General features: G+C 43.9%; 1 protein-coding gene across 2 annotated transcripts in view; it reads left to right on the forward strand.

Moving 5' to 3' along the window:
* The window catches only part of RIC8B (RIC8 guanine nucleotide exchange factor B), a 93,404-nt gene that overhangs the window by 37,811 nt on the left and 31,524 nt on the right, over positions 1–24,069 (forward strand). For both annotated transcript variants that reach the window (XM_020982435.2, XM_020982433.2), the window contains exons 3-5: positions 1,697–2,305; positions 15,564–15,658; positions 22,708–22,954. In XM_020982435.2, the coding sequence (XP_020838094.1) occupies positions 1,697–2,305; positions 15,564–15,658; positions 22,708–22,954 (951 nt within the window). The remainder of the gene's footprint in view (positions 1–1,696; positions 2,306–15,563; positions 15,659–22,707; positions 22,955–24,069) is intronic.

Raw genomic sequence — 24,069 nt, forward strand, 5'->3', positions numbered from 1 at the left:
GTGATGATATTTTAGGTTTCAGGAAAGCAGGGTAGCCAGAAACTACTCCCTCCAAAGTGGGAACTTCTCTTCCCCTTTTCCTTCCCTACCCCCCATCCCAAATGGACCTCCTCCATGATGGATTGTCATTTCTCTCTAGTCCTAACTTATGGTGAGTCTCCAGGTGTCTAGCAGAGTAGCTCTTTGCTAATGAAAGGTCAGAAGCCTCTGCTATGAACATTAGGCTGGAAATGAAACTTTTTGAAAAGTTTCTTCCATTGAGTTTTCTTCCTGTCTTGTAATTCATCACTGGAAGATCTCAACCTATGGGCTTCTGAAGTGAATAAATACTTTGGTAAATTCTGTGAGATTGCGTGCTAAAGTCAGAACAGTGTTAGCAGCTACTGGTAGATGGTCAGACCTCTCCTGCCTTTGATCGCTGGGTAACCTCCTGAGTGAGAGCTGTGGGATCGGGCTGGCCTTTGACCATCGCTTTTGTGGGTGTCATGAAGATTCTCTGATCTCTTCCTGGTATCTTCATCCTGTTCAAGACAGCCACCATCCAGTAGGCTTCCTGCCTTTGCCCCTTGGTCTGGTCTTCCTTTCTTGGGGGCCCTGGCAGCGAAGGGGGGAAGGAGGACACAGCACCTGCAATTTATTTTTAACTTGGAGAAGAAAGAGATAATAGATGTGCTGTTAAGTATACAGAGTTTCATTTTCACCTACATAAATCTTTTTCATATCTTTTTCAAGGTGATAGTTTTCTGCTGTAGCAGAAACAAGAAAGGACTCCCATGTTTCATTCAAAAATATGAATAATAGAAAAGTAGACAACAGATTTTTTAAAAAATGCCACTGATGTCAAAGCTCCTCACTATCTGTGTTACCTTGTGAGCCCTGGATTTCTCCTTTGTAAGAACGAGGGGATTGGACTCCAGGGCCTCTGAGGGCTTCTGCGTCCTTGATTCTGGAAGTTTCTTCAGGTGGCCAAGAATAATCCTGCTTCCTGTACTAATATGTTCAACACTTCTCAATGGCATGAGAAGACCCAGGTTCAAATCCCCCACTTTGATGTTTACTACCTGTGTGACTTTGGATAAGTCACCTCTGTGGGCCTCAGTTTCCTTTCCTGTAAAAAGAAGAGGTTGACTTTGATGATTTCTAAGGTCCCTGTCAGCTCTAGTTTTAGGGAGCTTTGTCTCCTTGTGGATATAGACAGCCTAACTTTGTTCCTGGCCCGTGGAAACATGGCATGAAATGGAACAACATTATAAGTTAAAGTTACTCCATGACGGCAATGTTGTGAATGGCTGATGAGCCACGTGAGGTCTGCCGCTGGTAAGGGTGGCATGGGTTATAATGTGGTGAAGAGACTCTGGTTGGTTCAGTGTTCCGTGAGGCAACAATTCTTCATTTGTGTACAAATTCTTCATTTGTCACTAAAGAGATGCCCATCTTTCCTGGTGAGGTTTGGGAGAAAAGCAAGGGGCTGTGTTTTTTCATTGATCTCACTTAATTTACATATCATTTTCCTTCTTGGGTTAAAATCAAGAGAAATGGGTCTGAAATAAATTGAAAGCAAGTTTGTGACCAGGGTACTTAGACAACAAGAGCCCTTAGCTGTGGGTGTTAACTTCAGCAGGTTACAATTATATCTTAAAATCCTCTGTCTGAAATTCTGCTTTCGTTTTTGTTTTCTGTCGCTTATTTTTTTCAGAAACTCTGTGAAGGGATATTTAAGGTCCTGGAGAAAGACATCACGACGTCATGCCAAGTTACCTGTCTGGAAGCCCTCCGCATCCTTTCCCGAGACAAAAAGGTTCTCGTTCCCGTCACCACCAAGGAGAACATGCAGATTCTGATGCGGCTCGCCAAACTGGACGACTCCGAGGCTTCTCTGGAGGAGGCGGCAGACTTCCCCGTCATTGTGGAATCGCTGAAATGCCTGTGCAACATAGTGTTCAACAGCCAGATGGCCCAGAAGCTCAGCCTGGAACTCAACCTGGCCGCCATGCTGTGTAACCTGCTGCGGAAGTGCAAGGACCGGCAGGTCATCAGCGACATTAAGTGCTTCGACCTCCGCCTGCTCTTCCTCCTGTCCCTCCTGCACGCCGACATCAGGACCCAGCTCCGCTACGAGCTCCAGGGGCTGCCCCTGCTCACCCAGGCCCTGGAGAGCGCCTTCAGCATCAAGTGGACTGACGAGTACGAGGCGGCCATCGACCACAACGGGCCGCCCCTGTCCCCGCAGGAGACGGATTGTGCCATCGAGGCCCTCAAGGCCCTCTTCAACGTCACCGTCGACAGCTGGAACGTCCACAGTGAGGTAAGCCGCCCAAACCACGGAGGCCGCTGGGAGGTAGGGGTGGTGATCGGGCTTCCCATCAGTAAAGCCTTGCTTACCATGTGCATGCTCTGAAGAGTCCACTAGCCATTTTATAAGGTACACAATGAGACTTGTTTTATCAGGTTGCCACCAGCATGCTTTTTTTCCCCTCTAAATACGGTTTGTCCCATGCATCTTTTGAAAGTGATTAAAGTATGGACTGAAAGTCCCTCCAACCTGAGGATGAATTATGAAGTGATGAGGGTATGTTATCTTTAAAAACAAAAACAAAAAAGCCAGAGCACCTACAAATTTGGAAGAATAGAATCCACCAAACTGTAGGCGATCTGTGGGAGCTTGACCAATTGGTCAGGGAATTGGAACTACCACATGGAGATCTGTTGGAGGCACAGGGTACACTTAGCCTTAAAAAGAGAAGACGTGGGGGACCATGCTCGATCCAGCAAGCGTTTATTAAGCCCCTACTATGTGCAAGGTTCTGTGCTAGGTACTGAGGGTACAAGTATGATGAAAGGCCCTACTCACTTAAATTTTGTATATATATAGGGAACTTTGTAGACATATGTATGTGTGTGCATATATGTACGTACATATACATATGTATGTGCATACACATGTGATATTTATTCATACATGCATGTATATGCATGTGTGTGTACGTATACATGTATATACATGCCCATATACATATGTATGTAGGCAACTTCTGTTTTAATGGGGGAGACGATAAGTACATCTATACATATAGACAACACTGAATATCAAATGAATGAGTGCAGATATAGGCAGTGTGGCTAAGTACAAGCTCGCTGGGGAAGGGACGCTCTAGCAGTTGGGGGGATCGTGTAGAAGAGGGTTCCTGACTGCATCCTGAGGGAAGAGAAGGATTATGTGAGGCCGAGGGGAAGAGGGCAGGCCTTCCCGAAGGCAGAGGGGATTCTTGGTCATTTTTGAGTTAGACTTGAGGACTTTTGCGAGCGCCGTCTCCAGACGATGATTTTTGTCTCCAGAAGAGTGATGTGGATCGTACTTTTCATGTGTCATACCAGTCTCTCCATGTTGTGACCTTGTTGGGCTAGTTATCTTTTAGGTTTACCCGGAACTGGCTGGTCACTGGGATCTGATTCACAGTCATGAGATAGAAGCATGATTCTACTCTAATTCTACTCTGGTAGCAAGCCGCTAACTGGCCCCTTTTCATTCGTGGGCTGAGGAACCCTTCTGGTGTTCCCAGATCCCATCAAGCCAGGGCAAACCAGGGCTGACATTTCTGAATCAAAGTTCCACGGTGTGCCAGACACTGGATGTGATTACTAGAAGGTAGGAAATGTTAAGCGGTCAGCTCTACTTAACTGGCTTGTCATAGATGCTCACGTTATTTTCTTCTGTGGTTATTAGATTTTTCCTTTTCTTTCTCTCAGTCATTTCTTAAACCCTCTCTACCCTTCCTTTCCCTTGGAGCCAGGCCCTTTGAATGTTGGCCTAATGACATGGGGCAATTTATACACGATAACATATTAGCTCTTTTCATACAGAGTTTAGGAATTCTGCTCATTTGCTCCTCTGTATCATCCCTGCCCATGATTAAAAGTCTGTTTCTACCAATAGGCTGCCTTTGAAAGGATCAACTCAGCTCAGGGATGTCTCGGACTATGTAAATAATCTGGATTTTGCAGCACAAATAGATTTGCATTTTGCAGCCACACATTTGAAGGTGCATCCCAGCAGCTGTTGGGGATGGCCATGGCACAGTCTGCTGAGCCCGGGGTTGGCCGGGAAGGACGGTCGGGGAAACCCACACATTCTGTTGACACTTTGAAAAGAGATATTGAGGAAGATTGGAAGAATTAAGTGTCCATATGTACTGGGGACTTTCTGCAGTTATGTTCCTTCTGCATCAGTGATTTTGGGATTTTTGTTGTTGTTGATTCTTTCCAGTTGCATGGTTCCCTCTGGGGCTGTTGTCACAAGCTTGGTGTTTTAGCTTGGCATGCAAAGCAGGGAGGCCCTTGTGGTTTGCCAGAAGCCATGCAGGTGCGTCCTAGAGACGTCCTAGGCCCACGATCAAGAGCACAATTGACCGGTTGGAGTTAAGCTGGCCCTGTGATTTCATGGACCCTCCCAGTGCAGGCTGGCGCCTTCTCTGAAACACAAAGCACTGAGGGAGGTGAAATGACTTGCCCTTGAGCCCAGGTTGTCCTGGTTTTGAGGCCACACCACCTCTCAAGCTGCCGAAAAGGCAGATGTTTATTGTACATCTGCTCTGTGCTTGGCCCTGAAGATAAAAGGGTAAAAAACAAAATGGTCCCTCTTCACAAGAAGCTTCCATTGTAATGGGGGAGAAGAGCACGCATATAAATAGATACAGCATCAGTGTGAAGTGATTAAATACCACTGTATAGTAGATAGTTAAAGAAACCCAAAGTGGTTTAAGAGGGAGAGCGCTGGCGACTAGGGGTCAGGAAGAGCTTCATTCATAAGACTGGGCTGTTGTTGGGATCAACGCTCATCTTCTGTAGGCTCACTGTGAGCATCCGCTGTACAACTCCAATAGCCCACAGAAGGATGGGTTGAGACAAACCTCAGGCTGTGCCCACATGGTTTTGATCTCTTTGGAGATTGTGCATATTTAAGATGGCATCATCTGTTGAAAAACATTGTTCATAAATTTTTCTGAGTCAGTGTTGTGTCTGACCGATTGTGGACAAGAGTTTAATTTGTGGTAATGGGTTGGTCCCAGTACAGTCTATTGGTCGGTTTATTGTTTTATTGATATCTTCAGCTGATATTTTGAGGTGTGAGTTTGTAGAATGGGGATTTTTAAAAATCTCTCAATCCATGAAATATAGTCAGCTTCTGATGTATAATTCTAGCTACCAGGCCAACTTTTCTTAAGTATCCAGTAGGTCCTAAATTTTTCACAGTCTGCAGTGATGTGTGGTACTGTTTCCACCCTTTCCTTGCATAATTTACATTGACCAAACCTTGCATGTGGTGGAAATTTGTGATTTCCTATGCAATACTCTTTTTTCCTTCTGCTGTGTATATGGAGTTGTTGATTGAGTTCAGAATAATTTTTTAAAATCAATCATGGAGTCTGGGCTCCTTGAGGATCATCCTTCTGTAGGATGTAATGGCAGTGACTGAGTCCTAAATTGCTGTCATAACCCTCTCTGTTTCCATAAACAAACCTGCCTGATTCAGCCATTTGTTCGATATTTCTTTGTCAGCGTAGTGCTGGCTGAGTTCATGTAGATGTCACTCATGGGCTTTTTAATTCCGATTGTGGATCTCAGTGGTTTCATAGGCTGTTTTGAGAGGTAAGCTACTTTCAGTTATATTTGACAAATCCGGTGGTATATAACTGTTATCATCCTTTATTGTTTGCCTTGTAAAGTGCTATCTGCTTGTTCCAAAAGTATTTCTGTAGGTTTTGTTGTTGTTTTTTTTACCTCATAATTGTGGGTTTTTGCTCTGCTCCGAAGAATTTCCAGCAGGTAATTTATTTGGTATTTCCGACTTGTTCTGGGTGTCTTTTCCACTTTTGGTACCAGAACAAAATGAGCTCCTCTTACTCCATGAATGCCTTTCAATCATTTTCCTCCTTTTTAGAAGCAGAAATATTAATCTTTTGTGTATCTGCCTTAGGGTGATGTACCTTATATTTTGTTAATATTATGTGAGTTTTTGTTATGATATGTTCCAGGTCCATCATAAAATTCCAAAGCTTTACATGAAGACTGATCATACGTAGATGTGAATTGCTTTAAATGTGTTCATCTCATTCAGCTTTGATTTCAGGATGCCAGTAAGTCTCCTAATATGTTCACCCACAGTCTTCTCGATAGCTTTATTCTTGATGTGTTTTGCCTGAAAGAGACACAAGGTATTTGTAGGTATCACCTTCATCCATTGGTTCACTGTGACCTCCAGATAAGATTCAAGCCTTCAGTCTCTTACCTTTCCTTGGCATAAGTTCAGAATTTTTACACTTATGAAGTCCAAACAATGTTTTGATATCATTAGAGAGAGATTTCAGTAGACAGAAAAGCTGTTTAATCTGTTTTTGGTGGAGCCACATAGTCTGATGTCATCTCTATCCATCCCGTGATTAATAGCTCAATTCCTTCCATTTGGAAGCCATGCTAAGTTCTATTTAGGAGAGATGCTAATAGATTAAGGCCAGTCTGAGCCTTTAAACTATCTCCCTCAAAAATGCAACATTTTATGTTAGTTGTTCTCGGCATTATCTTGGGGGTGGTATGTTTTAAATGGGGACTGGGGAGTGGTTTGTGCATGGTGGTCTGACAGGGAGATGGCCAGAATGAATTATGGTAGGCCTGAAGATGCTGAGATGTAATGAACTCTCACCAGTTAGGAGTTCAAGGCCTTTGGGTAGGAGCTGGAACTCTGGGTTCTGGTTGAAGGAAGATTATACCCAGTAGTAGCACTCCAGGGAGATGGCCAGAGTGCAGTTTGATATGTGTGAGATTGCCTAGATGTGGCGAACTTTCATCCGGCAGGAACAGAGATACTGGCTTTTTAAAATTATTCTATTTTAGTATAATTTATCTTCTATTTGGGTTCATGTGGTCAAACTCTGAAAGGACTTTTGGGAATTCCATTCTGAGTATCCTTTTCTCTTTTTCAAAATCATTGAAGACCTCCTGTTTTTTTAGTCATCTCTTTCATCATTAGGTATAATTTTTAGTGATTGTATTGAATAAAGAGTTTCAGTGACCCGGGGTTCTCCAACTTTTCCTCCTTCAGATTTTAGCATCTCCTCCATTTCATCTCTGATCTTACCCAATCGACGCTAAGGAGTGTAGTTAATTTTTATAATTGGCCTGCGCTGGTCAACAACCCGCTGTGGTGTGGTGTGGAGCTGAGTGTCTTTTGACAGAAAGTAGTCGGAAGTCCTTTCTGAGAGCTGGTGAGATCTTTCCCATTTTGTGAGGATGCCGTTGGTGCATGAGACCGTTCATGTCTTTGGGCTGTTGCGTGGGTCCTCGTGGTTTACCTGCTTCCCCAGTGCCAGCTGCTCTGAACCATTTCCAGCAGGTGGTAGATCTGGTGTTTGTTTCTGGGGATCTTGTCTTCTAGAACATGAAAGAGCTCCACTTGACCATCATTTTCCATGTCAAGCTGATCCTCCTCATGATCTCCAGTAGGGCCAGCTTGGAATCCTATGCCTTCCCATCTATTTCTTTGACCTTTATGAGAAGTGACATCCCATTGGTCATGATTGATGCTAGCCACGCCAGTGGTGCTCTCCAAGCTCCATTGGCCAACAGGTCAGGGTCCCTGCTTTGCCTTCACCACTGCCATGGTGGCCTCTGGGCACAGCACTCTGGCTGGTATCCCCTTACTTTGCCATTCAACGCTCCTTCTTGTGTGGACAGTGAGTTGAGGGAACTGCTCTGGCCAGTCATTTTGTTGACGTGTGTCTTCCCCAGCCCAGTGAGACTGTGGAGAATCTCCAGGCAGCCTTTCCCCCCAGCTGGCAGAGTCCTTCTCATTCCCCGGGGAATGTCTGACTTCCCAGGGCTATGTTATGGCATGAGACAGCTGCCCTTTGAACAACTTAAAACTACCCTCGTCTGGAGGATGCTTTACAATTTCATTTATGGAAAAAGATGAGACATTTTCCTGGTAGCTCTAGGGCCATAAATAGAGACCTTCCTCATCAGGACTTTTTTTTTTTAATACTTCTCCCTTCTTTGTTACTTTCCAGTGCCAGTGTGCATTGCTTATGTCCTACAGCCCATATAATTTTTTTTTAGCATGTTTAAACCTTCCATCTTCATGGTATAATTAGCTGAGAATAATCTAACATAGTCCTGAGCACATCAGCGCCCCAGAAATAACTTCTTGGGTAGTTGATCTGGGAGAGAGCTTGGGGATTTGCTTTCATCTCCTCTGACCTTTCTTATGCTAAATTTGGGAGGTGGGCTGTGGCTGGGTTCAGGCATGTTCACCAAACTCCTAAAAATCCGGGAGAGTTTAGCTACCTCTTAGAAGAGTGGTCTATCCTCTGGTAGGTGAGGGAGGGGTGCAGAGGGTCTGGCCAAGATCTCCTTCTAGACCAGATAGCCAGGAATGGCATGTGTTTGTGGGACTGGAGACCTAGTTCTCAGTTCATTCCCGTGAGGGAAATTCCATGAGCTCCTGCTCATCCTCAGCCAATACCAATGCCCTGGTCGTGGTCAGGCTTAGAGCTACCCTGGACTTTGCAGTTTCACTTCCTTGTTTTCCAGCCGGAGGCAGAGAGGCGGAGGTGGCAGCGTTTGGTGAACCGTCCAGTGCGGTCTAAATGTGAGTCGTTGTAGGGGCAGCTAGGTGGCGTAATGGATAGAGCACCGGCCCTGAAGTCGGGAGGACCTGAGTTCAAATGCGGCTTCAGACCAAACACTTGACACTTACTAGCTGTGTGACCCTGGGCAAGTCACTTGGCCTCTCAGCCTCAGTTTCCTCATCTGTAAAATGGGGGTGGTAATAATAGCACCTACCTCCAAGGGTTGTCATGAGGATCCAGTGAGACAGCACCCTGAAAAGCGCATTGCAAACCTGAAAGCGCTAGCTGTGGAAATGTCAGCCATTATTAGTTGTGATTTGTTGGGGAAGGGGACTGTTTCTCAGCTAAGGTGAACACATTGAACATACTGATCTTTAAATATAAAGGAGATGGGAGAGACAGTCGATCTTAGTGACCAGGCCAGGTCTTCCAGTTCCTTGGAGTCTTCTAGCATCAGGGACCTTTCTTTGTTTTGCTGAGAGTGAGAGGGGTCTCTTTGTATTGACATCCTTCTGATGATTTAGCTGTCAGTACTTGGGAAAACACTGATTAGGCATCTACTATTTGCATGGCATTAGGGACCAAGTTTTCCTAGAGGGGGAATATAATAGGAATATAAATGGCCAGGATACCAAATGATGCGTCATAGGTACATGGGAGTTGCAAACCTTGTGGTTTGTGAGTTCTGGGTGGGAAAGGTCATTCTTCCCTGGTGGGATGAGGTGGCTTTTGGGGAGGGGTGGGAAGGAGTCCAGCAGATGGAGTGGCGGGGTATAGTCAGAAAACAAGCATCAGGGGCAACAAAGACAAGGAGGAGTGTGGAACACGCTCGTGGGAGGAGCAGATGGTCGGATTTGGCTGGAGAATGGAGCACCTAGATGGATTGGTATGGGAAGAGGCTGGAAAAGGAGGTTGGAACCAGATCTTGGAGGGTCTGGGATACCAGGCAGGGAAGTTGGGACTTTATTAGTTGGGCAGAAGGGAGACTTTAAAGAGTTTGTGTGGCAGTGGAGAGTGATCAGATCTGTGCATGAGAAAGATCTTACAGCCTTGTAAAGGGTGGATTGGAAAGGGAAGCAACTGGTCAAGTGATCTCTTTCTGTCTGTCTGTCTGTCTCTCTCTCTCTCTCTCTCTCTCTCTCCCTCTCCCTCTCCCCCTCCCCTCTCTTTCTCTTTCCTCTCTCTTTCTCTCCTCTCCCCTCCCCTCCCCTCTCCTGTCCTCTCCTCTCTTCTCTCTCTCTTTCTCCCTCCTCACTTTTCCTCTCCTCTTCTCTCCACAGGGATTGCAGCTGACATGTAGCTGTGAGATATATGTGTGTGTGTGTATGTATCTGTATGTGTCTATATACATACACACATGATCAAATCAATGCTAGCTATTATTGTATATAAAGTGTATTCTCAATCCAAATGTAAATTATTTTTAAATTTTCCATGTCATTACACCTTTTTTGCTATAGATAATTGAGGCTTAATAGTCTTCAGATTTAACAGTATTAAGGATTTCAGTCCTTCATATATATACACACACACACACACACACACACACACACACACACACACACATATTGTTTTCTTCTAGTCCCCTCCCATCTTAGAGCAGACTCCTAGTTATTCCAGTTTAGGGAACCAACTTTATTATCTGACTTAACTTAGCCTCCTTGTTATCTGCAGATTAATCATTTATTTCATTCAATGTCTCAGGGATGCTCTATATCCCCAAAACTAGTCATAATGGCAGCGCAGAGAAATTTAATGGCTGAGCTCTCTTCCTGTCTCCCTGGATCAGACCTTCTCTTTATTGATTGTCCAGTTAACAGAAGGTCTTTTCTCCAACTGATCAGCACCATTACCTACCTCATAGCAATCTTAAAATAAGAAAATGAAAAAAAAATAAGTCTCCAGCTTAAGGGTTGGAGACGGGTATGACTTTGTGAAAAATAGCCATTTGTTCTGGCTAAAGACAATCTCATGGGAAAGAGGATGAAACCCTTTAAATTTCAGTAGTCTTCATTTCTTAAAGTTGTCAAGAATGCTAGATGGTTGATCCACCTCTAATTTGGCAATGTAAGAGGGGGTGAAGATAGTAATGCCAGGAGAGGACTTAGTGTTCTTCTCTGTCTGTTGTCTGTCACTTTCCCTCTCTGTCTCTTTCTCTGTCTCTCTCCCCTCCCCTCCCCTGATGGCAGGTCATCCTGGGAGTGGAAAGGACCAGAAGAGAGTGAGGCATCTGTTTATCTGTAGCCTTGGGAAGCTAGGACAGTGTGACAGAAGTTGGAAAGAGGGGTGGATCGGGAAGTCAAGATACTGAATTCTGTTTTGGTCGTGTTGAGTTTGAAATGAGAATAAGACATCCGTTTTGAAGTCTTATAGGCAATTGGTGATGTGAGCCTGGAGTTCAGGAGAAAGATTGGGGCGGAACATTTAGATCTGGGGAGTCATCTATATGGAGGTGATAGTTGAACTCATGGAAGCTGATGGTCATTTAGAGAGAGAAAGGAGGGCCCAGGAGATCCCTGGGGAATACTCATGCATAGGGATAGGATAGGTATGGTGGTCCAGCAAAAGAAATTAAGAAAGAATAGCCAGGCAGGTAGGAGGAGAACCAGGAGAGGATAGGGTTGTGGAAACCCAATGAGGAGAGTATGTGTAGGAGGAGAAAGGAGGGGAGCGGTCAGCAACATGGTGTCTGACTGTTCTTTTCCCTGCCTACCTGATTATAGATTCATAAGATTTAGAGCTAGAAGGGGCCTCAGAGATGGTCTAGGGTCTAGGCCACAGCCTTCATTTAACAGAGAAGTAAGTGGAGGCCCCAAATGGTTAAGTGATCCACCCAAGGTACAGGTAGTACATCTGCTAAGTGTCAGAGCTACATTTCTACCTGTGGTCTTCCAATTCAGAATCCAGTTCTTTCCCACGGTCTTTGGCTGCATTTTATTCCATTTCAAGTGTGGGAAACAAAGATTTGGCTCCAGTTTGGACTGGCTCGATCGGGTTTCTGTTAGTTTAACTTCTACTGTTTGGCCTCTAGCTCAGCAAAGAAACAAAATGGCAGCTCAATTCTGTGCTGGGTTGATGGGCTTCATTCTGATTCGTGGTTTAGGGACTGGTTTTCTAGCTTCTGCCTACAGATGAATCAAAGTTTGGAGATTCCCTTCCCTAGGAAACATAACCTGCTTTCCCTAAGGATTTGGCCATCATTTTTCCTGTGAGTAGGGTGGAAAGAAGATGGAATCATTCCTCCGATGAGAGGTGTCAGTCATTTCTAGGAGAACCACCTTGCCTGGTGCTCTCTGTCCGACACTTCCTCCTTCAGCTCTTCACTGAGGCTCTTCTTGTTAATGGCTTGGAAGGTTTGTTCTTTGCCCAGCATGCATCCTAACCTGGAGCGCCTCTCAGGGGATGATCGCCCCTGGAAGATGGTAATTCAAATAGGGGAAACACAGGAACCAGTCTTTCAGGCCAACCACCAACTCCTGAGAGACAGAGGAACAATCACAAATATCTAAGAGGCTTAAGAACAGGGTGTGGGTGAGATGTAAGAGGGAGGACTTTGGTCAAAGGAAGATGTTTAGGAATGACCAAATCCAACAAGGAAGGGGAGTTTCGTGTATTTCACTTGGGAGCTTCTCTGGCCCCACCCCCACCCCGATGATGTTAAGAGTGAATATTCTCTGGGCAAGTCACTTAACCCCAATTGCCTCACCAAAAAAGAGAGAGAGAGAGAGAGAGAACGTTCAGCTTGCTGATACCCTAAATTTTATGTTGACTCATCCTAACTTCAGAGGGTGACATTTTTTCTAAACTTGTCCTCCAGATTCTGGGATTGTTCCCTGCTTGGGGGCTTTTGGCCTTCTATTCACTGGTTACAAGTATGTTATGTGAGTGTAGGTACTCTTTTCTATGTTGAACTGACTGAGTTCTCTCTGGTGTATTATTCTTGCTTGAAATGCGATATTGATAGAGACAGTAGGAAAACAGAATGAATGGCAGGCCCTTAAGGCTCTTGTTGGTGGGATCTTCAGAAATAGGTATTTCTGCCCAAGTTTTATTTGAATCCAGATTTTTGAATTAATACTTATATTTATAACTTCATAGCTTTTGGATTCATTCAGAGGTCCGTACTTGAGGACCTAGAGGGCCACAGGTTCCCAGCCCCTGGTCTAGAGCGACACTTGACTCCTAACTCAGTACTTTTTCCACCAGGCCATTCTGGCCTGAGAGATATCAGAACTCTGGGCACGATTCAGGAGATGAGTGTGAGGTGTCCTTTTTAATAAGCATTAAGCCGCCGCCACCGTCGTCTTCATTATAAAAGACTTAATCTTCCTGGGTGCACAGTCAGAATCACAGTATCTTGGAGGTCACTTACTCCAACCTAGGCCTGAATAAAAAGGCTTTGTGTGAGTGCTTCTCCGACAGTCGGCTCAAAGACCTTCAGTGAGGGGGATTCCCTGTGTTTTGATCCCATACTTGAATAGTTTGGACCAGTAGGGAGTTCACCCTGTATCAAGCTGAAGCATCTCTCTAGAGCTTCCAAATATTTTTAAAGAATCACTCCTCGACCTGGCCTCTGTGCCCAAGCAGGAGAAACCAAATCCATTCTTCCATTGGACTAGCGTTTGTAGAGGCTTTAGTAGATGGCGTTTGGGAGTCGGCTGGAAAGATCCGGCGCCTGGGTGCCAACTAGCCAGTGTGGCCAGTGATGGGCTACTAGATAGTACCTGTCACTTCGGGCACAGCCCCAGCCTCTCCCATACAGTCTAAAACTGCAGTGATCAGGGCTCTGTTAAACAGCTTCCATTAACAGAAGGGTAGCTTAAGTCCATTCGTCAGGGGCTGGAGTGGTGAATGGAGATGAGGTGATGAGCGTCATGATTGCTGGGAAATCATCACCAGATTTCCAGAGTTGTTGGGGAAGACTCTCAAGAAGAGCTGGGGTTTCAAGAGTTGTTTCAAACAAGGGGAAGCCTTGATGAGTAAGTGGTAGTCCCTCACCATGAGCAGCTCCCTGGGCTTTGAGGACATCTCCGCTGTGTTGAAAATAGGCCAGAGACTGGGAACGGGGAAGGGAAAAATTAGATGTCAGATCCACTTTGCCAAGTGAGGGAAAACTAGATTGCTTTGTTTTGCAAGCAGCTTACATGTACAGAATCAGGCAAAGGGACAGGGAAAGATCACTTTTTTCCTGGTAATTTCCAAGAGTAAATGGACATCTGGTTCCCTGATTGGTCCATCAAAATCAAGCAAAAGGGGACTAGACTAGACTGTAGGGTTACGAGTACTTCAGGCTGCCCCAGAGGATGCACTGTGTCAGAGGCAGTTCTAGACCAAAGGTTAGAAGGATTACCACTTATTCTTGACATCATGGATCAATTACTATTAGAGTTTTGGTTAAGGCCCTCAGAGGCACATAATATTAATAAGAAAACCCCCTGATCATTTCAGTGCTGTCAGTTTTCTCTTCTACTCCCCCTCTGTGTTCCTGCCCTGATCTCTAGATATCCAGTATAGTGCCAGGGGTCCTTAACTTGGGGTCCATAGTCTTGGAGAAGAAGCCTCTTTGTTTTCACCAGCCTCTAACTGAAGTTTAGCATTTCTTTCACTGATTTAAAAACATTTTGAGAGGGGTCCGTAGGCTTCCCCAGACTGCCTAAGGGGTCCAGGACATAAGAATAGGAGAAGAATCCCTGGTGGAGTCAGAAGAGCTAGGTCGTCCCCCTGCGGCTCAATGCCTAATGACCAAGGCTGGATATTTCGCCTGTCCCGGCCTCTAGATGACCTTGACAACACCTCCCAGCTCTAAAACATCATGTCTTTGTAATCTCCAGTCTGCACTGGGTGCTGCTAAGATGGCCTCCCTTTAAGAGCTTTTAGCCACAAGGCAACAGAGAAAGTGTCTGTGCCTTGACCAAAAGTAATAAAGCCATGGGCACTTGATCACCCTTCAATGTTTTGTGGAAAGCAGGCACACCAAGGAAGAAGATCCAGGTTCACTCACTAAACCATTGGCTTCCCCCAAAGCTGGTGGGCCAGGCATAGCTTGACCTCCAGCTTTGGGCAGGCGAAGTAGGCTGGAGATATTGGTCCGAGTGAGCCTAGGGGATTTTTCATGCGTTTTTATGATTTAGGACAGCCCCTCTCATTGCTGCTCTTAGTGGTTGGAAGTTAGTGGGATGATGATGGAAGCATCTCCCAGAAGGCCTTGAGTCGTTCCGTGTCATTAAATGATCCTGAGTCACAAGATGTCAGAGTCAGAAGGGTGCTCAGGCAACATCTATCCCTGGATGTGAATGTCCCCCAATGGAGGGGGGATGAATGATCCTTTACGTGACAAAAGGAGGAACTTCCTAACTTCCAAGGCAGCCCTTTCTCTCGTAGCTAGCTCTGATTATGAGGAAGTTACTCCTTATGTGAACCCTAAGTTTGTACACCCTTCCCCCCTTGCCAACACACACACACACACACACACACACACACACACACAGCTTCTGCTTCTCCCCTCTGGGTCAAAGCAGAATAAGTCCGATCACTCTCTCACCAGACAGTCCTTTCAATATTTGAGGAGAATTATTGTGTTTGCCTGAAATGCTTCTAAGCCATGTGACAGCTAACAAACATGTGTCTTCTTGCTTTTCCCCCCCTTGCTGGCTCTCACTACCCCCACCCGAGTCTACTGGGAATTATCTGTAAGCAGGAGCCGGAGGGGCCGGTTCCAGCCGCTACCAGCTCTGCGTCCTCCCTGGAGTTGATCATGTTGGCCACCGGCCCATGACCAAGCGTGAAGGCAAAGGGACCCAGACTGTTGGTTTCACCAGGTGGACCATCGAGGCCACTTCTGCGTGGTTTAGGGGCAAAGGGCAGATGAGTTGACCACTTAAGTGCAGCTACCTTCCAAATAAACACTCATCTTTGTTCCTTCTTGTCTTGTGTTTGCCATAGAGTGACTCTCACCAGTTCCGTGTCATGGCCGCGGTCCTGCGTCACTGCTTACTCACCATGGGCCCAACTGAAGACAAAACAGAGGAACTTCACAGGTGGGTGCGCTCTGGCTGGAGAGGGCAGCCTGGCTGAGGGGCTCGGATGAGTCTGGATTTTGTGCCTTATTTTTCTAAGTAAGTCGAAACAACAAGGAGTTAATCCTCAGCCTTGAGAATAAACACAAGGTCACCGGCAGGCTAGAAGCCATTACCATGGCCCAGTGGAAGGCAGAAAAGAGCTGCTTCACCCGGGCGCCTTGATTAGTAACCATGGTGACCACTGCCAGCTAGGGAAAGATGAGTTTGTTTGCTGCTTCCAAAATGATCGTCTGGAGGCACTGAACTGATGCTAGCCCAAGAATTCCTCTTCTTTTTTTTTTTTTCTTAAAGCAAAAGGAGTATTTACCAGTGGGTTTGAGCATTGGTGGTTTGAAAATGCTTTTCAAAAGATCAAGTCACCACTGGAAGCACATTAATTTTCTGTGAATGTTTCCTCAGAATTTTTTTGATGGAGTAAATGAAATTTATCAGCATTAGAGAGTTAAGCAAATTAAAATGAATTCCTGCTTCTGAGTTACCAATCTTCTGTTCATGATCTGATTGGTGTACAGGCCTGGACTTGGAGTCAGCAAGACCTGAGTTCAAATCTGGCCTCAGACACTTATTAGCTGTGTGACCCTGGGCAAGTCACTTAACCCCATTTGCCTCAGTTTCTTCACCTGTAACATAGGAATAATAATAGCTCCCCGGCAGCTAGGTGGCACAGTGGATAGCGCACCAGGCCTGGAGTCAAGAAGATCCAAGTTCACAACTGGCCTCAGACACTTCTAGCTGTGTGACCTGGGGCAAGTTACTTCACTCTGCCTCAGTTTCCTCATCTGTAAAATAAGCTGGAGAAGGAAATAGCAAAAACACTCTGGTATCTCTTCCTAGAGAACCCCAAAACAGGGTCACAAAGTGTCAGACACAACTGAAAACGACTGGATGACTACAATAGTCCCTCCCTCCCAGGATTGTTTTTGAACCAAATGAGATCATCTCTGTAAAGCACTTTGCAGACCTGAAAGTGATTTCTAAGTGGTGGCTACTATTATTACTATTAAGTGTGAGGCAGCTGAAGTCTCAGGCTTGCCATCAGAATATGTGTGGCCCTTTGCTGGAAGGATGGTCTTGGTGAAATCTTTTGGAAAGGATGATGGTAATAATAATTACAACCACCACCCACTAGTAGCCTTTTCAGGTTTGGTAGCAAACCTCTCTTGAGACAACCCAATGAGGTATAGAGTGAAAATGTTATGATTCCATTTGGGGGAGATTCAGGGAGGTGAAAGTCCCCCTGTCATCTGCCCTGGATGGGTCATAGTAAGACTCTTGTGGTCAGTTCTGGGCACCACATTTTAGCGAGGGGATTGGTTAGCTAGAGAGCTTCTGGAGGAGGAGACCCAGGATGGGTGAGGACCTTGTACTGTTCAGTAAAGGGGAGAGGCGATGTTTGCTGCAGAACAGAGGCCTTCTGGGTGGCGAGGTGGAGACAGCCCCAGGGTCACTGCCTTCAGACATTCGAAGGGCAGACACACAGAAGACAGAGTAGACTCGTTTTCTTTGTCCCCAGAGGACAAAAGTAGCAGCACCTTAAGTTCTAAAGAGGCAGGTTGGGGCTCAATACAAGGAGAAACTTCCCAAAAGGGAACCCGCCTTATAATGTGATGGGTTCCCCCTCAGTGAAGAGCTTCAGCCAGAGCTGGGTGACCACATGTCTAGAATGTGATAGTGGGATGGGGTGGGGTGGGGAGAAATTCCTCCTTGGGTTTGGGTTAGATAAGGTGGCCTCTGCTAATTGTGTGATTCTGTAATAGGAATGGGTTTGCACACACACAGGCACACCCACCCACCCACAGAGGCAGAGTTTAAATTTAGAGATATCACTGCTTTATAGAGAAGGTCAGTATGATGGAGAGAGGGTCCTGGGTCTGAGTTTGTGTCCTACATGTATGATCTTGGGCCAGTCCAAGGCTCACTGAGCCTTCCTTTCCTCAACTTAAAATGGGAGTAGTAGCGTTTTCATTCCCTGCATTACAGCACTGTTAAAAAGAAGCCCTCAAGAGGGAGGAAGAGAAAAAATTTGAAACCTAAAGTTTCAAAAACATATGTTTTAAAAAAAATGTTTTCACGTGCTACTGGGAAATAAGCAATATAGGAAATGGGGTAGAGAAGTCTATCCTGCCCTACAGGAAAATAGAAGGGAAAGGGGAGAGAAATAGAAGAGAGGACAGACTAGGGGAAGGGATATGCAGAATGCATGCCATCTTGGGGTGGGGGGAAGGGGGAGATGGGGTGAAAATTTGGAACTCAAAAACTTGTGGAAGTGAATGTTGAAAACTAAAAATAAATAAATTTATATTAAAAATAAATAAATGAATACTTTTTTAAAAAAAAAGAACTCTGAGCCCCACAGAGGAAAAATTATTTTCTACATTCAGCATGTCACTTTAGAGTTAGTATTATTTCTCATGTTTTTACTGAATTTGGCTCACAAGGAGTATGATAATTTTCTTCCCAACCCATGACTATATAGCTGCATATAAATTGATATAATTGGTGTTTTCTTAGAAAAGGTATACATAACCTGACATTTTTAAAAATTGAATCATCAATGTAGAAATTTGTTTTACTCAGCTATGCATGTTTGTTCCATACTTCTCTTTTTTATTTTAAAGAGGGAAGAGGTAAAAGGGTGAGAAAATAAATGTTTGTTCATTAGGGAAAATGTATGATGAAAAATCAAGGAAGAAGATGCAGTTACTTCCCTCCGTGACCTTGTCTCTTGGGGAATCATGAGAGACAGATCAGAAGTTAAATGCCAATATAAGATTTGCTCACAGGCTTATTAGTGACAGGATTATGTGCCTGTCTCATTTTGGGAAATGAATTTGGGGGCAGAAGGGGATCTGATGATAGGATTGCCCCCCACCAAAAAAAAAAAGGAAAGAGAGGGTGTCATTGAAATATTTTTCTAAAATACATGGAAGGAAACTGAAGAAAATAGGCTTGGGAAGTAACAGGTTGAATTTATGAAATACACTAATTTTTAAAAAGCACGGTTATGTAATAGAGATGCATGGTGTCCCATATAATCTGCTTTTTCTGTTCTGCTTAGGTATAGGAAAGTATTTTTTTGGTGTTTATTAAATTCAGAATTAGAAAAAAAAAGAAAACTGAAAAATGTAAAAGAAAGAATCTAAGATTGATGTAACCATTCAAAGTCCCCGGTGTAAGAAGGCACCGACAGTAATAGCTGTAGGAATGAAGTAGAGGACTACTTCATCCTTACTGAGGTAAGGTTCAAGCTAGGCCTTAGACATAAATATTTCCTCCAGTATCTGTGGGTGAGTCCTCCTCCACTGATGGAGATGACAGTCTGTTTGTACTGTCGGAGGTCTCTGGGAATTGTGGGCAGAAACCCCCTTACGGCCCAGCTGGTCACAACCCTTGCTGGGCCAAGTGAGGCTGGGCCTGAGACAGCAGGCACGTAGCTGCTTCCTAGGCCCTTCTGGCTAGGTTAGACCTGCCCACATGCGGGCTCTCTTGGTATTGCCTGTAAAAGCCTCCCTGTCCCCACTGAGGCCTCAGAGGAGGAATTTGTCAGATATTAGTAAATTTTTGTGAGCGTGCCTCCGCTAATCCCAATAAGTAAGCGTTTTATGCATGACATTTGATTCTCAGAATGGCCCCATGAGGTCACATTTTGCACAATATTTAACTTCCTTTCATACACTTGGTCTTACCCACTACATATATGCAGGCATGGGAAGATTGCGCATCATCCTCGTTTGTGCAGTCCCCCGCTCCCCCAGACTCTAAACTCCATGAGGGCAAGACCATGGCTTTAGCTTCTGCAGATTTTATAATCTCAGCTTCTAGCACACAATGCTCTGCACATAGTAGGTGCTCAACAAACAGTTGTCAAATTGAGTAGAATTTAAGGAGTTTTTTTAAATGAGAAAACTGACGTTCAGACAAGTTAAGTGACTTGGCCAAGGTCACCCAACTAGTAAAGGGCGCAGCTGGAACGTCAGCCCACGTCTCTGGGCTCTAAGAACAGTTTTTCCACCTGATGGATAGTATTGATTTAGAAAGAGGTAGAGAGGCATTCCAGATGGGCAAAAGCTCCAAGTGCATTCTGGGATTGGTGCTTGCTTCTGGGCATCCTCTGTAAAAATCACTGTGTGTCACCTTCAGTGGAGCAGTCAGGGGCTGCTGCCTGCAGATGTTTCAGGGGGCTGTAGATGTCAGCAGTTTGGTGGAAGAAGCAGCCTCTGGGAGCTCCAGGGAGCATCCCCAGGGGGAGGGATGCAGTGATGGTTAGGAATGGAGAAAAGAGTAAACATTAACCACAAGTTTTAAAAAGAGCACACCGAAATAGTAAGGAATTGGCAGAAAAAAGAGAACGCCCGAATCAGTACTTTCTCATTCTCGTATTTCTCACTGCAATATTCATCCTCCCATTAAAATGGCCAGCCGTGTTAGTAAACAGCGTCCAAAGCCAACACTATGCATGAGAGGGCCATTCTCCGGCCCTCCAAGAACAAGGGCTTGCTTAACCCGGCACTGAGAAGTTCTGTCTAAATAGGCCCTGCTTTAGAATCTGCATAGCGGGAGGGGCTTGGGAGTTTGAGGGGGAGGATGTCCTGTCCCGGTGATTAATGATCTCCCAGCAGCCAGTAGGGGGTGAGTAAGATACGCAGGATTTCTCTGCCCTGGAGCAGGCATTCCAAACCTATTGTGCACGTCTCTGCATACTCCCCAACTTCCTGGTAGCTGGAGAATTTCATACATTCCCTGACCCCAAATGAAACCGTCAGTCAGCAAAGTGACAAGATCAGAAAGCCTAACTTCGTGACTTGAAAAGAATAGCTCGGACACAGTGATCCAGAAAATTAATTTTGTCATTGTTTGGGAACTCGGTGGTTTAATAAGAAACCAGCAAACTGGGGGACTTTTCCTTGAAAAGCTGAAAAAAAACACCAAATATTTGTTGAATCGAATGCCAGGTTTGGTTTCTGACAATTGTTCAGTTCCTGGAAACTGGTTACTTAACATCACTTAAAAAGGGAGATAGTCCTTTAAAATGATGTCCGGGAAGAAGCCAACTTGAAATTCAAGCCTTCCATTTCTCAGGGATCTTCGCTTCTTAATTGGACTCCTGGGATCTTAGCCACCGTCCCTGTAACCTAGCAGCACCCTAATATTGGAAGAGCAGTAATGGCGGAATGCTGAAATTTCTGGGCCAGTAGTAGGAGATTTGCCTTTGGTTCTAATATTTAAGGGGAATTTTTTTCTCTCTCTATTTCCATTGGAAATGTGAAGCTCAATGCTAGCTGCTATACCTGTTGAATCCAGGAGGGAAAGGCCAGTGTGGGGGAGTTTTTTACTGTACTCTTTGGTGACCCAGAGGTAGAAGATGAGCCATACATCTTCAGATATGGCCGGTGGCTGAATTTGTCTTACTTAACCATATGTATTTGTTACAAGGAAAGGATTTTTTTGGAGAGGGAAGACTCATCAGAGAAGTACAAGGAGCTGTGATAGTTCTGTTTAAAAAAAAAAAAGTAACAATGAAATGTTTAGATAATTCACAGAAAAGAGCAGGAGGAAATTTGGAACAACACAGACCAAGCCAGGCAATAATTAACTTTGTACACTTAAAAAACCATGCTGAACATAGTAGAGATTCACAGTTTTACATCCAATCCCTTTTCTTTTCTTTTGTGTATGGAAATGCTAGTCAAATTCCTAATTAAAAAGAAAAATTTTTAATTAGGGAAGATTTCAAAGAAACATTTATTTGAAAAAAGGCATTTGTGAAATTAAAGGGTTAGGAAAGGATTTTTTTAAAATGCATTCTTTCTTAGTAGGTTTTCTTTCCTTATAAATAGCCGTAGTTAGAAGATCTTTTCATCAGGCGGGTCTGTAGCACTCGAATCAAAATGAGAGCAGGCCTTGTTTGCTCATTGGGGGGTGGCTACAGACCCCCCCATACTGTCTTGGGTTTTTTCCCAGCCTGGTTCTCTCTCTGATGAATCAATTAGAAATTTTTTTTCTTCTTTATAAAATACACTCACTAAGAAATGAGATCTTCTCTGATGATGAAAGAAAGGCAGAACTCTTACTTGGAGGAAATGGAAAAATCAAGCTTCAGAAGGGCAAGAAAAGCATTTTTCAAAGTTGTTTGTTTTTTGGGTTTTTTTTTTGGGGGGGGGTCTGCAAAGTTACCGTTATCTTAATGAAAGTTACCACTGGTCACTTTAATTGGGCCACATCTTGAACTCCGCTGTTTTTTAGCTTTAAATCAAGATGAGGGGGAGGAGAGGACACTTTTTAATCAGGATTTAAGACTTTCAGGAAAGTCTTGGAAGCCAGAAATTGATTTATTTCAGTGCCGGTTTCTTTTCTACCAGTTCTGCAGTTCCTGCAGATTAAGGCAGTGTCTAGAATGGTTTTCCTTTCTGGTGGGAAGGCTACTCTGCAATTGGAGAGCAGGCCAAATTTAAAAGTAGCTTACACCATCCTTACAGTGAATTTGTTGTCCGATGAATCACCCACAGCGTGTCGGTGACAACTCAAAAACTGTGTGTGAGTTCCCCCTGCTGGTGAATGGCCCAAGCTCATGTCTTCTCTGTTCTCTTGAAAGGAGAGAGGATGGGGAAAGAGGTCTGAGGCAGCACGTCAGCCTCTCTTACAGACTGGGCGAAGGAAAAGGGAGCAAAGCTCATTCGTTTAGAAAATTGTTTTACTCATAAAAAATAAAATAAAAAGTACGTATGAAAGGCCATTAACTCCTATTTTCTCCTTTCAGTAAGTAGCCCATCTGATTGTGTGTTCATTATCAGTCTCTTTTACCCTCCTCATTTATCTTTTGGGTTATTTATTGGGCTGGTCAGTTCTTTATTCTCTTTCTTGTATCAAATATTATGACACATTTTCAAAGGTTTTTTTTTTAATTTGCCTCCTTAAAGTCACTTACAAACTGTTCGTTGTGCTTTTTTTTTAAGTGCTATTCACAAATACTTAAAATAAAACATTTTAAAATTCTTTATTTTTTCCAGCAATGCAGTCAATCTTTTAAGCAACGTTCCAGTCTCCTGCTTGGATGTCCTCATTAGCCCATTAGCCCAGGACGAAATTGCCCAGGAGGCGACAACTCTGGATGAATCGAACCAAGAAACCGAAACAGGCCAAGATGAAACAAGGGAAGAAGAAGCCAATTTGAAGTACAATACCATGGTGTACAATGGCATGAACATGGAGGCCATCCGTGTTCTCCTTGACTTTATGGAAAAGAGAATAGACAAGGTAAAGCCTATGGTGGGGTGGCTTTAGGAGGTGCCCCCAAATAAGCTGCTTACTAAGAAATATGAATCACCAGAAGCTTAAGAAATGAATCTTGGGAAATGAAAAGAGTTTTAACTCTTAAGCTTTTGAGCTGGAAGGGACCTTGGTGATGAACTAGGCCAATAACTTCATTTTTAAAGAAACTAGTACCCAGAGAGGTGACAGGATCTTCAGAACAGGACTAATCCAACAGAAAGAGAAAGAAGAGGAAAAATTAGAGCCTGTACAGATTTTGGGGGGAAAGAAAGAGATTTGAATGACCTGTGGTGATTTATTAATGGGAATAAAGAATATGCATGTGTCTTAGCATCCCATAGTACTCTTGCTAAAATTTGTCATTTGTATCCCACACTGCATTTGCAGAAACTGACTGTCTGCTATGGCATAATAAAATTATAAACAAATACAAAAAGGCAGAACTAATATAAGCATGTTCTCTACTAACCATAACTCAGTAAAGAGTGTTGAGTAAAGGAAGTGTAAGGATAAAGTACTGACCTAAATGGAAACATCCTGAATAACAAGCCAGCCAAAGAATAAATCGTGTAAACAGTAAATATTCATGTTAAAGAGAATAATAGCAATCAGATAACATACTGAACATTATAGATTGCAGTTAAAGCAGTACTCAGAGGAAAATTTGTATCTTCAAAAGCTTAGGTTAGCAAAGTAGGAGAAGAAAAATAAAGAACCTACCAGCCCAGTAAATAACCCAAAAGAAAACTGAGAATGCAATTTTTAAAAGTAGAAAAATAAACAAATTGACAATTCTAAAGAAATACAAAAGACAGAATCTTGAAAATTGTAGAAGAAATAGGTAAAATTGAAAATAAAAAGATAAAATTGACAAAACTCAAAAATCTTTTTCTTTAAGAGACTAACAAAATCAATGAAACATCAGTTAACGTTTTAATAAAAATATCAAATTATCAAAATAAAAAGAAAGAGCAAAGTGAATTTCCAACTTATGGAAAGTAAAGAGAGTTATAAAAAGAAAAAACTATACACAAATATGTCACCAACACAACTTGAGAATTCAGAGCTGTGCATGGTTATTTACAAATATATGAAGTACC

Source organism: Phascolarctos cinereus, unplaced genomic scaffold (assembly GCF_003287225.1).
Source record: "Phascolarctos cinereus isolate Bilbo 61053 unplaced genomic scaffold, phaCin_HiC Scaffold_1;HRSCAF=81, whole genome shotgun sequence".
NCBI classification, from domain to species: Eukaryota; Metazoa; Chordata; class Mammalia; order Diprotodontia; family Phascolarctidae; genus Phascolarctos; species Phascolarctos cinereus.